The sequence below is a fragment of the Falco cherrug genome, chromosome 3 (assembly GCF_023634085.1).
Source record: "Falco cherrug isolate bFalChe1 chromosome 3, bFalChe1.pri, whole genome shotgun sequence".
Taxonomy (NCBI): domain Eukaryota; kingdom Metazoa; phylum Chordata; class Aves; order Falconiformes; family Falconidae; genus Falco; species Falco cherrug.
In genome coordinates, this window is record NC_073699.1 from 106,594,146 (window position 1) to 106,608,731 (window position 14,586).

The 14,586-nt window shown below is 59.1% G+C and overlaps 1 protein-coding gene across 6 annotated transcripts in view; it reads left to right on the top strand.

Moving 5' to 3' along the window:
* CHD5 (chromodomain helicase DNA binding protein 5) overlaps positions 1-14,413 on the top strand; it is a 31,559-nt gene extending 17,146 nt beyond the window's left edge. For 4 of the 6 annotated variants that reach the window (XM_055704539.1, XM_055704540.1, XM_055704543.1 and 1 more), the window contains 27 exons: positions 385-522; positions 1,056-1,177; positions 1,790-1,963; positions 2,726-2,867; positions 3,082-3,213; positions 3,708-3,825; positions 4,303-4,427; positions 5,290-5,521; positions 5,612-5,737; positions 5,872-6,044; positions 6,714-6,888; positions 7,355-7,447; positions 7,915-8,003; positions 8,179-8,312; positions 8,692-8,836; positions 9,250-9,409; positions 9,560-9,639; positions 9,761-9,890; positions 10,476-10,565; positions 10,932-11,069; positions 11,323-11,431; positions 11,626-11,758; positions 12,279-12,474; positions 12,775-12,938; positions 13,034-13,148; positions 13,268-13,318; positions 13,613-14,413. In XM_055704539.1, coding sequence (XP_055560514.1) covers positions 385-522; positions 1,056-1,177; positions 1,790-1,963; positions 2,726-2,867; positions 3,082-3,213; positions 3,708-3,825; positions 4,303-4,427; positions 5,290-5,521; positions 5,612-5,737; positions 5,872-6,044; positions 6,714-6,888; positions 7,355-7,447; positions 7,915-8,003; positions 8,179-8,312; positions 8,692-8,836; positions 9,250-9,409; positions 9,560-9,639; positions 9,761-9,890; positions 10,476-10,565; positions 10,932-11,069; positions 11,323-11,431; positions 11,626-11,758; positions 12,279-12,474; positions 12,775-12,938; positions 13,034-13,148; positions 13,268-13,275 — 3,441 coding nt within the window. In that variant the 3' untranslated portion in view covers positions 13,276-13,318; positions 13,613-14,413. The remainder of the gene's footprint in view (positions 1-384; positions 523-1,055; positions 1,178-1,789; positions 1,964-2,725; positions 2,868-3,081; positions 3,214-3,707; positions 3,826-4,302; positions 4,428-5,289; positions 5,522-5,611; positions 5,738-5,871; positions 6,045-6,713; positions 6,889-7,354; positions 7,448-7,914; positions 8,004-8,178; positions 8,313-8,691; positions 8,837-9,249; positions 9,410-9,559; positions 9,640-9,760; positions 9,891-10,475; positions 10,566-10,931; positions 11,070-11,322; positions 11,432-11,625; positions 11,759-12,278; positions 12,475-12,774; positions 12,939-13,033; positions 13,149-13,267; positions 13,319-13,612) is intronic. The other 2 variants (XM_055704542.1, XM_055704541.1) reach the window with 2 other exon arrangements.
* Positions 14,414-14,586: the final 173 nt, after the last annotated feature.

Genomic DNA, 14,586 nt, shown 5'->3' on the forward strand with positions numbered 1-14,586 from the left:
TGTGCCATACCCAGTAGCTTTAACCATCAGTAAGGAGGGGAGAGAGGCGAATGTAACCTGGAGAGGGAGGTTGGGCAGGTCCCTAATTGCCTGTTCTCCAAAGAGAGAGGCTGGCACTGTTAAAAAATGCAGGACGTTTGTGATGGGCTTGAAAGATTTCTGCCACAGCCTTTGCGGTGTCTGTAGTCCCCTGCTTGGTTCTAACGTTCAGATGGGTTTAGGTTTTCTGCTGACACGACTTGTGCCTCAATCCTGCTGCTGGTACTGTGCAGTACGGTGCAGGCAGCCCCCCCTTTTCTCCTTGAGTCATGTGCAGCAGCAAAGGTGGAGGCCATCCCGGTCCCCGCTGTCTTAGCCTGGCTTTTCTCTCCCTTGCTCCCCCAGAAGGAAGCCCAGATCAAGTTCCATGTCCTGCTCACCTCCTATGAGCTGATCACTATCGACCAGGCAGTGCTGGGCTCCATAGAGTGGGCCTGTCTGGTGGTGGATGAAGCACACAGGCTGAAGAACAACCAATCCAAAGTAGGTGGCAGGCGGTTGTGAGCGAATTTTGTGGTGCAGCTGTGCAACACCCAGTGCTGGCCGTCTGCTGCTCTGTGCTTTCCTCCCCCGGAGCTGAAAGATGCCCACACCTCGCACAGGTTCTGCCTGGGACCTGTGTTTGGGTGGATTTGCTTTCTTTAACATCCTCTGGCATTAAAAATCCTTCAGCGGTGGAAGAGGCGGCAGCCTGGCTGCCTGCCTGGCTCCTGATAATCCTTGGATGGGCTGTCGTGGAAGGGAATTGATCCCTCTCCTTCCTCTCTGCCCCTGGGACCTTCACGCAGGCCCCAGCGCTGAAGGCAGCAGGCGGTGTGACCCATGGATATTCAGGATTTGCTGCCTGTGCTCCGAGGGGATGGCTCGGAGCAGGACACGCGAGCTGCAGCCTGGCTTTGCATGCCCAGTGGGGGGAGTGGTGGCTGTAAGGTCTCTGTGGGCACAATCTGCAGATACCCCAGGGGACTAATTGGCTCCTCGGAGCTCTTTTCACCTCCTCTCATTTCTTTTCCCAGTTCTTTAGAGTATTAAATAGCTACAAGATTGATTACAAGCTGCTGCTCACTGGGACACCGCTCCAGAACAACTTGGAAGAGCTCTTCCACCTGCTCAATTTCCTGACTCCTGAGCGGTTTAAGTAAGTTGCACTGGTTCCCCCCCCCACCCCACCCCCGAAAGGGACGAGTGGCCGGGACCTGGCCCCTCACCAGGTAGGGGGGTGGCTCAGCAGAGCTTCTCCCATTTCCCAGGGCTCCTGTCTGTATGGGGCTGCTGTGCCACTTTGCCGTATCCCCATATCCAGTTGCTGCTGTGCCAATGTCACCGGTCTGCACCAGCAGGCAGGCAGCAAAGCCTGTTGCCCCCGTGGTCATAACAGCTACGCATGCCTTTAACGTGACCCCGGGTTTATTCCCGTGGGATTTTGGGGTCCTGTGGGTGGCTGTTGCCTTGCTATCGGTTGGGAGATTTGAGAGTGAGGAGCTGACGCCTGCCTTCTCTTCCCTGTCTCCGAGCAGACAGAGGTACTTTGGGGAATTGTTCAGACCTCGGCACATTTAGCCTGGATTTCCCCTCAGCCATCAGCACGGCTCCTCAGCCTGGCTTCTGCTCTGCTTGGATGCAAGCACAGGAGTGTCATCTCCTTGTATACCATGAGAACTTTGCCCTTGTTTTTAAGTCTTAAAGAAGCAGATGTCTTTGGTGTGTCCTGTTATTGCTCAGTGCTGTGTGGTTCTGGCTGCTTCCACAGTAACCTGGAGGGATTTCTGGAGGAGTTTGCAGACATTTCGAAGGAGGACCAGATCAAAAAACTCCATGACCTGTTGGGTCCCCACATGCTGCGGCGGCTCAAGGCGGATGTGTTCAAGAACATGCCAGCCAAGACGGAGCTGATCGTGAGAGTGGAGCTGAGCCAGATGCAGAAGTGAGTAATTCCAGCGCAGCTCCCGTGGGGTGGCCAGCTTCCCTCACCCCACCTCATCTGCAGCACGGCGGGGCGTCCCTGGGGCCCAACAGGTCAGGCCCCCCGCTGTCCTCGGGCCTGCTGCGGGAGGAGCTGGAGCGCTCCGTGTCGCACCGGGGAGCGTGTTCAGCCTGGTTAAACTGGGCTCTGCAGTCCTGGCTGCTCAGCAGAAAGCGTTTGATGCACGGCAAGCTGTCAGCGTGGCACTGCTAGTGCTGGGGGGCACCGAGAAGACGCTGATGCTGAACCCCCTTCTCCTCCTGCTGTCGACACCGGGGCAGCAGCCGGTGATGCCAGCTTGCTTGGTGTCAGCCTGGAGCATCACTGCTGCGCCAGGGGATGCTTGCTTGGCTCTGTTCGTGTCGGGCTGCCTGGCTTAGCTTCAGCAGCATCTTTTGCCAAGGCTGGGGGCCTTGCAGCGAAGGGGGGTTGCTTCTTACCACCATGGCGGGACAAGGCTGGGTGTACACCCAGCAGCGAGGAGTGTTCCTAGCCACTGTGCCCCCAAGTGCGTCCCACTTACAGGACTGTGATGTCCACAGAGCAATCAAATAAACCTGACCCTGAGCTGAGGGTGCTGAGCTGCTGCTTTGAAAAACCTCCAGATGTCCCTTTTGAAGCTCCAGTGGTGCTAGTGGGGTTTCATTCAGCACCGTCCTGTTTATGCCAGTCCTGCTGCTGGCTGAATTCACAGGGGTGTCTGTCCCATCCCCGTTCCTGCAGGAAATACTACAAGTTCATACTGACGAGGAATTTCGAAGCCCTGAATTCAAAAGGTGGCGGGAACCAGGTCTCACTGCTCAACATCATGATGGACCTGAAGAAATGCTGTAACCACCCGTACCTCTTTCCCGTGGCAGCAGTGGTACGTCACCTCTCTTTGTGCTGTGGGGACATTTCTCCGAGTATTGTGTGTGAGCTGTCGATGGGGGCTGTATCCATCGTCTCGCTTGGGTTAATGGTGTGGGTTTTCGTGCGAGTGGTTCTGTACAAGGATTTTGGCTTTGAAATGCCTGTGCACTTCTCCGCGGAGGTAACAAGCGTTGCCCTCAAAGAGGCTAACCAGGGTGCCTTCACAGGAGGCCCCGGTTCTGCCCAATGGATCCTACGATGGGAATTCTTTGGTCAAATCTTCTGGGAAACTGATGCTGCTCCAAAAGATGCTGAAGAAGTTACGGGATGGGGGTCACAGAGTTCTGATCTTTTCCCAGGTGAGTGTAGGGTAGAAATAATAATAAATAATTTTTTTAAGGATTTTCTTAGTTCTATACGAGGATTTTGTGCTAGGAGCAGATAGAGGTAGGTGGAAGAGCTGGTGGCAGCTTGTCCCCAGATAGCGTGGCAGCTGTGGCAGTCAGGATGGATGGACTGCATCCCAGCTTTTCCCCCCGAGGGACTGCCTGTAATATTTTATTTAAAACTGCTGTTACCTGTGGATAAAGAGATAACAGCAATAGTGCTCCCCTGTGGGGAGGGCCGTTCAGACATGATTCCCTTGCACTGGCAGAGCTGCCTGCAGAAGATGAGACGCCAGTGCTGCTTCTCTGGCAGTTGCCTGCGGCCCTACGGGGCTGTTGTTGGTACTGCCATCACCATGGCCTCCAGGCTGCAGGCAGGGGCGCAGCGGGGGCAGGGCAGGTCCCCGGGGCAGGCAGGGAGCCAGGCTGTGCAGAGCGGCTGGTGCCAGCGTCACCTTGCCCTGCAGATGACGAAGATGCTGGACTTGCTGGAGGATTTCCTGGAGTACGAAGGCTACAAGTACGAGCGGATAGATGGGGGCATCACCGGCGGCCTGCGCCAGGAGGCCATAGACAGGTTTAACGGTACTCACCTTTCTGCCTTGCGGGGTGGCTTGGCAGCCCGGGGTCGGCCGGCTGTGCCCACAGTCGGGCAGCGGGGAGGTGGTTGCCTGCACGCCAGTTGTGCCGCGCTCGGCAGGTCCCGCGTCCCGAGGCACAGCGCGGGCTGCTCCTACCACGTCATGAAGCCCTTGAGATGCGTCCCTCAGTGAGCCCTGAGCGTGCCCACAGCAGGCTGCTTAGTTTGGGGGACCCCTGCGTTTCCCTTCAAGGCCTCGGTAGACGACAGAGCTTCCCCTTTGGCACTGGAGCTGCTTTTCCTCCAGTCACCCGTTCCCAGGGACGATGCATTTGCCCTCCTTGCCTTCCCTGCCTGTCGCTGGTTGGCTTAGACCAATGGTCCCATCGGTTTTATCCCTAAAGCGTGGTACTGCACCTTTCTACGTAAGCTGCGCTCCTTTCTGTCTCACTGTTTGCCACCTGTGGGTTTGTCTTTCTCAGCTCCTGGTGCTCAGCAGTTCTGCTTTCTCCTCTCTACCCGCGCTGGCGGTCTGGGCATAAACCTTGCTACGGCCGACACAGTCATTATTTATGATTCTGACTGGAACCCCCACAATGACATCCAGGTTTCTGACTTTTCCTTTTCCTTCCCATATAGTAAGTACCTCTGTGGCTCTGCCCTCTGTTTGCACACCCTGCACAGGGAGGTTGGTCTCTTCTCCCAAGAGCTGCTGGTGCTTTCTGCTGTATTTGTGGGGGGTGTTTTTGCCCAGCAGCGCCCTTCCCGCATCTGCTGGCCTTGCCCTGGCCTGTCTGTGGCACAGGAGAGACCTGGCACGTGAAACTGGCTCTCTTCCACGGCTTCTCACTTTCTCCTGCTGCTTGTTCACAGGCGGGTGCCCCCTTCTCTTCTGGGGAGCTTCCACTTGGGTTTCCAAAAGCCCAGGGCAGAGCCTAGCTAAGGACTGTCCACCAATGGGCAATGGCAGCTGGAGCGGGCGAGCAGCCCATACCTCTGAAAGTAATGGAAAAGCAAGGAGTCATGCATGTCCCTCCCGTGCTTGCTGGTCAGGAGAAGGTTCTCTCCAAAGCTACATCCACTGTTGCTGTCCATTTGTGCCGGCGTTTCCTTTTACTGGGTCGTAGGCAAGCAGCCGCGCTGGTGCGGGGTGGTGAAGGAACGGTGTGGGTCCGGTGAACCTGCAGCCGGAGGGTTCCTGGGTGGGGTGCGTCCTCGCTGCCTGCCCTCAGCGCCTTTGGCTGGAGGCCTGCCCGGGGAAGCTGGCTTGCCTGCAGCCAGCCTCGGGGGCTGGCATGTTCAGGCTGGCTCTGAGGAGCCCCTCTTGCTCCACCACCCTGTAGCAGCCTTGAATGCTGAATGCAGCCGTGTCCTTGTGGTGCCTTTGCACAGCCTGGGGAGGTGAGGAACAGGCCCCTCAGCCAGCGTGGCACGGTGCCGCCCTGAACAGCTTCATTCTCTGCTTGCAGGCATTCAGCAGAGCTCACCGCATCGGGCAGAACAAGAAGGTGATGATCTACCGATTTGTGACCAGAGCCTCTGTCGAAGAGCGCATCACCCAGGTGGCCAAAAGGAAGATGATGCTCACCCACCTTGTGGTCCGCCCAGGGCTTGGCTCCAAGTCAGGCTCCATGACCAAGCAAGAGCTGGATGACATCCTCAAGTTTGGGACAGAAGAGCTCTTCAAGGATGATGTGGAAGGTGAGATCAGGAAGGTGCTGGGGATGCTCTGCGTGGGGTGGGGCCCTGCCTCAGCTGCTGGGGCTCATTCTCCTCTTCGTACACCCGCAGGCATGGTGTCTCAGGGACAGCGGATTGCCATGCCGGACGCTGTCACCGCTTTCTCTGACACTCTCTCCACCAAAGGGGGTGCAGTGACTCCTGGCATGAAAAAAAAGCATGGTGGCACCCCCCCAGGTGTGTAGCCCCCCTTGCTGGGGTGACCCGTCCCCTTCCCTGGCCCTGTGCCCTGCCTGAGCTCCCTGGCTCTGGGAGCAGGCTGTCACCATCATGGTGATTTGTGTTTCCAATCCCCTCGCTTTGCTTTCCAGGTGACAATAAGGACGTGGATGACAGCAGTGTGATCCACTATGACGACGCTGCCATCTCTAAGCTTTTGGACCGAAACCAGGATGCAACTGATGACACGGAGCTGCAGAACATGAACGAGTATCTCAGCTCCTTTAAAGTGGCCCAGTATGTTGTGAGAGAAGAGGACGGTGTGGTAATGTGATTAGTATCATGTCTTACAATCGCACCTCTTTGTATGTCCCTCTGTGTTTCTTCCGCTCCCTCTTCTGTTCTGGCGAGTGTCTGCGGCTCTCCTCCCCGCGCGCCAGCTGTGGCTGCTGTAGGTGGCTCCAGATTTTGGGGGCCCAGGGGACCGAGAAGGAGCCCACTTGTCTTGGTCCTGTGTGGCCGATGGTGCAAGCCAGGCTCTGTCCCTGTTGGCCCAGGACCCCATTTCGATCGAAGCGTCCGTGGCACCTTCTGTCCTGCGGAGGGCCCTTCCCTGGCAGACTGGGAGCAGGCGCGATGCTGCTTGCAACCGCGCTGCTGTCGTTCGCCTGCCCAGTAGCCGCGCAGGAGCAGGCTGCTGTTCTGGGAGGTCTCTGCAGATCTGTGGTCTCTCCCTCGATGTGAGCGCGGGTGCTGTGGGCAGGATGGATGGCAATGTTTGCGGAGCTTTTTCTTGGGGGGGAGGTTGTCGCAGCCCTTTGACAACCTTGCACTGAGGTCAGTAGGTTTGGGCAGTGCCCCAGGAGCCCAGTTCCATCCCAGTGGCTCGGTGCCCTCCCTCTCTCCCTGGAGTGCTGTTAGAGGACAGGCAGTGGGGTAATGTGGGCAGGTCTGGGGCTGCCCGGTCTCAAGCTCCTGGTCTCTTGCTTTGCAGGAGGAGGTGGAACGTGAGATCATCAAGCAAGAGGAGAACGTGGACCCTGACTACTGGGAGAAGCTGCTGCGGCACCACTATGAGCAGCAGCAGGAAGACCTGGCCAGGAACTTGGGGAAGGGAAAGAGAATCCGCAAGCAGGTCAACTACAACGATGCCTCGCAGGAGGACCAAGGTACGGCTGTGGCCATTCAGCTCCTGGTGGGGCTCGTGGGCGGGCAGCAGCCCTGCAGGCTGGCTCTGAAAAGCTGCACAGGCAGGTTCCCCGATGGATGGATTGGCCAAGTCACTGGTGTTCCTCTGCAGTTTGGTAGGCTGTGTGGCTCTGTACTTCCCAGATTCTTAAACTTCCCAGGACAGAAATTCTTCCAAAACTTTTTTTTTTTTTTTTTTGTCTGTAAACTCTCGTTTTGCTGGAAGAATGTAGGAAAGATGTGTCTGCGGGTGGGATATTTCAAGCTGGGTTTTTCCTGTATACTGATTTTGGAAAACCTGAGACTGTGATTTCTTGCTTGTTGTATCCTCCTCTCGCGCTGCCTGTTACACCCGCGGGCAGGCTCTTACCTGTCCTGTGTGTCCCTCCTGGGCAGGATCCCACTGCTTGGGAGGTCTCCTAACCTGACCTCCCTTGTGCTCTGCAGAGTGGCAGGATGAGCTCTCTGACAACCAGTCGGAGTACTCCATTGGCTCCGAGGATGAGGATGAAGACTTTGAAGAGAGGCCAGAAGGTCAGAGTGAGTTAATGCATTTGGTCCTCCACGGGATGTTGCTCTGCAGGGAGCCCTGGGCACTCAGGTGCAGCAGAAACATCTGGGTTGGAGGGACTGGTGTGCTTCTGGGCCTCCGTTGAGGGGGAGCTATCCCTGCTTGCCTGCCAGGTGAGGAGATTCCTAGGGCAGGGAGTGCAGCCGGCCGTTTCCTTTGCTGGCCGCTGCAGGACCTTGGTCTGGTCCTCATGGTGGAAGGTTGGGGACCGCAGGGAGGACAGGTGTGGTACCCCCTTGCTTGGAAAGCGCAGAAAAGAGCCCCAGCTGGGGAAGGCCAGTGGGACAGGTGGAAGGGACTGCTGCAGCCTGGGCTGCTGCTCTGCCCAGATCTCGCTCCCATCGGGTGGGAGCGCAGGAAGCTGGGGGTGCGGGAGGACTTCGGGCACCCTTCCTCGCTCCTGGGCCCACCCATCACTGAGGCTGCTTGGCTCTAGGTGGCAGAAGACAATCCCGGAGACAGCTGAAGAGTGACAGGGACAAGCCTCTCCCTCCTTTGCTGGCAAGAGTCGGGGGGAATATCGAGGTGAGCATCAGCACGACCAGTGCAATTGTGCCAGGGCTGCGCTGGGCTCGTGGGCTGGGCTGCTCCGTGCCGAGTTGCTGGCGCCTTAGTCCTGGTCCAGCAGCCGCAAGGCTCTGAGGTGCCACACACTTCCGAGGGTGTGTTGTGATCCCAGCAACGCCTCCACTCCCTGCAGGTTCTCGGCTTCAACGCCCGCCAGCGCAAGGCTTTCCTGAACGCTATCATGCGCTGGGGCATGCCGCCCCAGGACGCCTTCAACTCTCACTGGCTGGTTCGGGACCTGCGAGGGAAGAGCGAGAAGGAGTTCAGGTGCGGGGGGTGCCGGGCAGGTGGGGCGAGGTCTGTCCTGGGCTCTGGCTGATGGTTTGGGATGAGCTCTGATCACTGTGTTGTCTTGCCACGTCACTGTCTCTGCCGTGCTTCCCAGGGCCGGGCAGAGGCTGTGCTGTGACACAGCCGGCTGCGCAGCAGTAGCCCAAGCACCCGCACGTCCCCACCGTGGTTTCTTTTTGGGGAGGCAACACCTGTTTCCTCGGAGAGGGCTGCTGTCATTCTCTTTACGACAGGCTGAATCTCAGCCTGGGTGTGGGGCTCTGCCCTCGCCCGCGGCTGAGAGCAGGCGCTGTGGGTCCTCGGCTCAGCAGAGGGTCCGTGCCAACGGGACCAAGCTCTGGCTTTCCTTCCACAGGGCGTATGTCTCTCTCTTCATGAGACATTTGTGTGAACCCGGAGCAGATGGTGCTGAAACCTTTGCGGATGGCGTTCCCCGGGAAGGGCTGTCCCGCCAGCACGTGCTGACTCGGATTGGAGTCATGTCACTAGTAAGGAAGAAGGTGGGTGAGTAAAATTTCATATGTGCCGTTTCAGGTGTGTTCTGGAGACCCGTGGGTTTCACTGGCTGCTGAATGCCTCTCGCCAGGGTTCCCCTGCTGAATCTCCCAGGTTTACCATAAATGTATAGGTGACGGTAATGCAAACTGCCTTTCAAACCCTGCCGCGTTTTTCCTCGGTAGGGATGTAGGATGAGCCAGTATTTAACAGGCTGGCTGGCAAAAAAGAGGAATCATGCAGGAGAGTTGTTGGGTCTCAGAGCTGTAGTGTTGACTGTGCCTGGCGGGGGGTGGTGGTGCAGCGATCCTGCTGCTTTGTCAGTCGGCGGGTGAAGCAGCCTGAACATGCTGGCTCTGCAGCAGTGGGCTGGGAATGTCTCTGCTGTGTTTGGCTTGATGCTGTGCGTCTGCCCCAGGTCCAGGAGTTTGAGCATGTCAATGGCAAGTACAGCACCCCAGATCTCATTCTCGAGGGCCCGGAGAGCAAGAAATCCAGTGAGGTTGTGTCTTCAGATCCCAACACCCCCATCCCGGCCAGCCCAGCACACATGCACATGGGACCTGTGGCTTTTGCTGGTAGGTGTGCCAGCAGGCTGCCTGGGCATCGTGGCTTTGGTCTGGCTTGAGAAGCCACCAGAAGGTCGTGCAGGTGTCTGCCTACCTCGGCAGCGTGCACGGCTCTCTGGGGCCCCATTCGATTGCTTCCTTGCTTTGCTGCTGCTACAGACAAAATAGAAACGCAGCTGGGGTTCCAGGAGGAAAAGGATCAAATGGAGCAGAAGTCCAGGAAGGTGTCTGACGGCCAGGTAGGGTGGCTTCTCCCAGCATCTCCTCTGGGAGGGCTTCTTGTGGTCTCCCAGAAACTCAGAGCGCTCGCTGGGGAAGGCGCAAGGCTGGCCTCATCTGGTGTGGGCGCTTCATGTTAAGGTGCCTGTGAGTGCCGAGAAGGTGGAAAGCGAAGAGCACTTAGAAAGCTGCGACAGCAAGGAAAGACCGAGGGAAGAGCATCAGGAGGAGAGTGAAAAGGTTGAGCCTTCTCCCGAGCCGCTGGTGAAAGGTGAGTGTCTGTGGCTTGGGTGGGTGCCATCCCTGCGCTCGGGTTCCCCTCAGCGTGGCTGGGACTCCTGCGGGGCTGTGGCACCCAGCGACGGCACCGGTCTGTGCTGGAGCAGTTCTGCAGCTGAAGCTGCGTGGAGACCAGGGCGTGCACCCCTTCTGTGTTGGATGCGTTGGTGCTCCCAACGGGTGGACTTTCCCTCTGGTGGGTGGCTCCAGTGCTTTGTACCTTGCTTGGGTCCTTCTCCATATCACTGCGGGAAACCTGCATGTCACAAGGTCCTGCAGAAGTTCCTGAGACAACAACACTACCAGGTTGTAAATCACGAGAAATGCTCACTGTGGGGGGGCATTTTCTGTTCCTAGCAGTGTGTTCCTCCAGATGTCTCAAGGAAGAGGGAAAACTGAACAAATTTTCTTGATAAAATGCAGAAGAATATTTTGTTTGAAGTTTTCTGAATGCCTTGAACATACAAACAATATAATCACTTTACGCTAAAAGGGGAAGTCTCTCCAGACAAGCTGCTCTTCCCCAAAGAGCATTTTGCATGTCAAGCTTTTCGTACAGTCCTCTTCCTTTCCTCAGATGAGGGGATTCAAGAGAAAGAGAAGCCTCTGGAAAAGCTGGAGTTGAACAGCAGCCCAGGAAAAGGGGAGGACAAAGAAGTCAAACCAGGTGAGATGCAAGGAGGCTTTGGGGCAAGAAGGGTCTCCAAAACAAGGCAGGTGCCCGTTGCAGAGGCGAAGGAGCAGGTCCATGGGGTGATGGTGAGCACAGCCCTCAGCACCCGCAGCAGCTGGTGCTCGCCTTGTGGCGAAGCGTGAGAGCCATGAGCGGAAACAAGACCCCAGTAGGGTGGGTGCTGTGTGCTTGCCGTGCGAGCAGTAGGACCTGTGGTGGAGCAGGGTGCAGACTGATGGCTTTTCCAGCAGTGACTTTAGTGGGGAGTTCCTCTGGCAGCTGATGGGGCAAGGAGGGTGCCAGTCGGTCTTTTGGTGGAGAATGGTTAGACAGGTACAATTTTTTGTGTTTGCCAAGCAGAGGACGCCAAGGCAGAGGAGAAGGAGCAAAGTGACGCTCAGCAAAATGGTGACAAAGAGGAAGAGGAGGATGGCAAGAAGGATGACAGAAACATGAATTTCCGATTCATGTTCAACATCGCTGACGGTGGCTTTACAGGTAAGAGCAAGAGACGAGGCATCAGCTGCTCCTGCAGAGCTTCTGCGCAGAAGCTCTACAGCCGTGCAAGCAATGTGAGCCATGTGAAAAGGCTGCGGACAGGACGGTGCTTCACCTCGCCGCAGGCTGTCTTGGTTTTGTGCTGTGCCCGTGGCTGCCCGGGAGATTTCACCGCTCGCCCTGCCCGGTGTGCTGGGTGATGTCCCCAGCAGCCCCGCTGCCTGACCGGGCTGTCTCACTTCTGCTTCCACAGAGCTGCACACGCTGTGGCAGAATGAGGAAAGGGCTGCCATCTCCTCTGGCAAGATCTATGACATCTGGCACCGCCGTCACGACTACTGGCTGTTGGCAGGAATTGTCACGTACCCTTTGAGTTGGTGGGAGCGTGCCTCCTGCCGTCGGGCAGCGGGGGATGGGGGAGCCTCGGCAGGGTGCGGGTGCTGGGGTCAGGGTGCAGTGATGAGCAGGGTGGGGGTTTGGTAACGTGGTGTGGCTGCAGGGCGGTGGGCATGCTGTCGGCTGGCCAGCCCTTCCCTTGACGCTCCCTCTGCATCAGTCACGGCTATGCCCGCTGGCAGGACATCCAGAACGACCCACGCTACGTGATCCTGAATGAGCCGTTTAAGTCGGAGATACATAAGGGGAACTACCTCGAGATGAAGAACAAGTTCCTTGCCCGGCGGTTCAAGGCGAGTTGCAGGTCCAGGGCTGGTGAGTCCTTACCAGCGGGGGGGACCAGAGTGGCACCCCAAAGCTGGGGGGCAGCCCACCAGCACCTTCTGGGTGCAGGGCGGGGAGTGCTGTGGGCTTTGCAAGGGGCTCACAGTCGCCGGAGGAGAGCAGGCACCCAGCAGCAGGAGCTCAGTCCTGGGGAGCTCGCCGGCTCTGTGGTGGGGTGCACAGGATGCGACTGGCTGCCCTGGGCTCCTCTCTGTGAGTGGGCTGGGTGCTCTGCCCGCTCCCAACATGTGCGGTGCTGTAGAGTTGCTGCCCAGATCCCTTTCTGGGACGCTTGGTGTCTGCAGATAAGAAATCAGAAGGGCTAAGCCTGTTCTCCCAGGAGTGTTTGGGTGTGAGGCTGGTGGGGAGCACGGCAGGGCAGAGGCTCGTTTGGTGTGAACCACATGGGCAGCTGGAGCCTGCGGAGCAGTGCTGGTTTACACTGGAGCAGGGTCTGGTCCTGAACCCTTCCCCTCCTGCACCTCCCAGTTGCTGGAGCAGGCCCTGGTGATCGAGGAGCAGCTGCGGAGGGCTGCGTACCTCAACATGACCCAAGACCCCAATCACCCGGCCATGGCATTGAACGCCCGTCTGGCTGAAGTGGAGTGCCTTGCTGAGAGCCACCAGCATCTCTCCAAAGAGTCCCTGGCTGGGAACAAGCCCGCGAACGCCGTCCTGCACAAGGGTGCGTGCCGGCAGAGGTGGGGTGGGAGCCTGCCCCAGGGGGCTGGGAAGGGTTTGCGACCCTGACCACTGGGAGGATCCGGCTGGGAAGTTGTCGGTGTCTCGCGTTCCCTTGGCCAGGGTCTGACTGCTCCACCCTTCTCGCTCACTTTGCTGGCCAGGGCACTGGAAAGTGGCATGCTGCTGCTGCTGCAGCCAGCGGTGGCGGGGGTCTTTGCCATCAGCTCCCAGCTGCTGGAGCTTGCTGGGATGCTGGGGGTGCTCCTGCCTTTGCCTGAGCACTGCCTCATTCTGCTTGCAGTGCTGAACCAGCTCGAGGAGCTGCTAAGCGACATGAAGGCTGACGTGACGCGCCTGCCCTCCATGCTGTCCCGCATCCCACCCGTGGCCGCCCGGCTGCAGATGTCCGAGCGGAGCATCCTCAGCCGCCTGGCTACCCGTGGGGGGGACCCCACTGGCCAGCAGGTCAGCGGGGTCCGGGACGGGGCCCCATGCCGGGGCTGGCAGCGATGGGGCCAGGGCTGCACATCAGCGGCTCTTCTCCCTCCTTGCCTGCCCAGGGCTCCTTCGGCTCCTCCCAGATCTACAACAACAACTTCGGGCCGAATTTCCGAGGTCCTGGGCCAGGCGGGATTGTCAACTACAGCCAGATGCCTCTGGGACCGTATGTGACCGGTAGGTCGGGGTTTGGAGCGGGCACTCCGGGGCAGAGGAATTCAGGGGGTGGGTTTGTGTGGGCCAGGAGCGCTGCGAAGGGCGGCGGCGAGCGAAGCGTTTCCCCTCTCCCACCACAGATATTTAGCCGTCCCCACAGTTCTCCTCCGCAGCTCCCATTCCCAGCTGAGGTAAGGCTGTGCCCGCTGCTCGCCGCGTTCTGTTTGCCGGGGCCCCGTGGGAACACGCGTGCAGACGCGTGAGGGGCTGTTTCCCCTTGGGGCTGCCCCCTCCGAGCGCCGGTGTCTGGATGTGGCCCCTGGCTCAAGCAACCGCAGCGGTTACCGGTGGTGGGGGCAGGATCCTTCCCGCAGCCCTCGGGCTGGCTGCCCCTGCCCGGGTGTGGGCTCACTCCCCCTGCCCCGGGGTTTGGCGTGGGGAGGGTCCGAAGCCTGGCTGACGGCAGCTCTCCCCTGTCCTTGCAGCAGCCCCCGGGGGCCGCTCGCCGGCCCCCCCAGCCGAAAGCCACCCTGTCGCTGGAGGAAGGGTGGGGGAAGCGAGGCGGCGTTGCCTGCGTGGAAGACGAGCTGCTCCTGGCGCTGCCGAGCTCTCCCGCCCCCGCTTCAAGTGTGCTTCAACCGATGCGACCCCCCCCCCGCCGTCGCTGGAGCGGCCGGGATGGGGGTTTCATTTCCGTGTACATTTTTTGCACTTTCTTATTGAAGACTTGAAGAGTTTGTCTGGGCGAGATGGGCCGAGCTGAGAAGGGAGGTCGAGTCACGGTGTTTGTGTCTGGGTTTATTGGCACGTGTGGGGTGGGAGCGGGGTCCGGCGGGTGCCCTGCTTGCCGGCCAGCTGTGCCAGGGCACTTGTCTGGGGCCGAGCTGGCTCCTGCGCTTCTCTCTGCGGTCCATTTCTGCGTCCTCGTGGTGTTTGAGCAAGTGCGTGCCTGCTGCCAGCCCCGCTGCCAGAGCCGCCGAGCCCCGCGGGAGATTGGTGTGTGCCGGCGTCAGCCCTGGCACTGTCCCGGCAGCGGGGCCGTGGCAGGGCTGGGGGTCCGGGCGTGCTGGGTTTGGGGTGCACAGGTGGAGGCGATGTGGGTGGGAAGGAGGGGACGGCCGGAGCTGGGACGGGGACACCTGCGAGCGTGGTGACACCAACCACGCCGAGGTGGCGGCCTCTCGCCGGAGGCTGATGGCAGCAGTGAGCAATGCCCCCGCGTTCACTTCGTACTGCGTGTGTCCCGGTTTCTGTTCTCTGTGTTTTAATAAATCCTTTCGGAAGGATGCAGTGGGAGCCTGGCGGGGTGAGGACGGCAGCGGCGTTGGTGGCAACCGGGGGGCCCAGCTGCACTCACGGCCCCCCGCCACCATCCTGCACACACACGTGTGCACACGCGGACACAGGGACCCTGGCTGGGCGGCAGCGGAGCTGCCCCCTCCCCAGCCCAGCAGCCCCC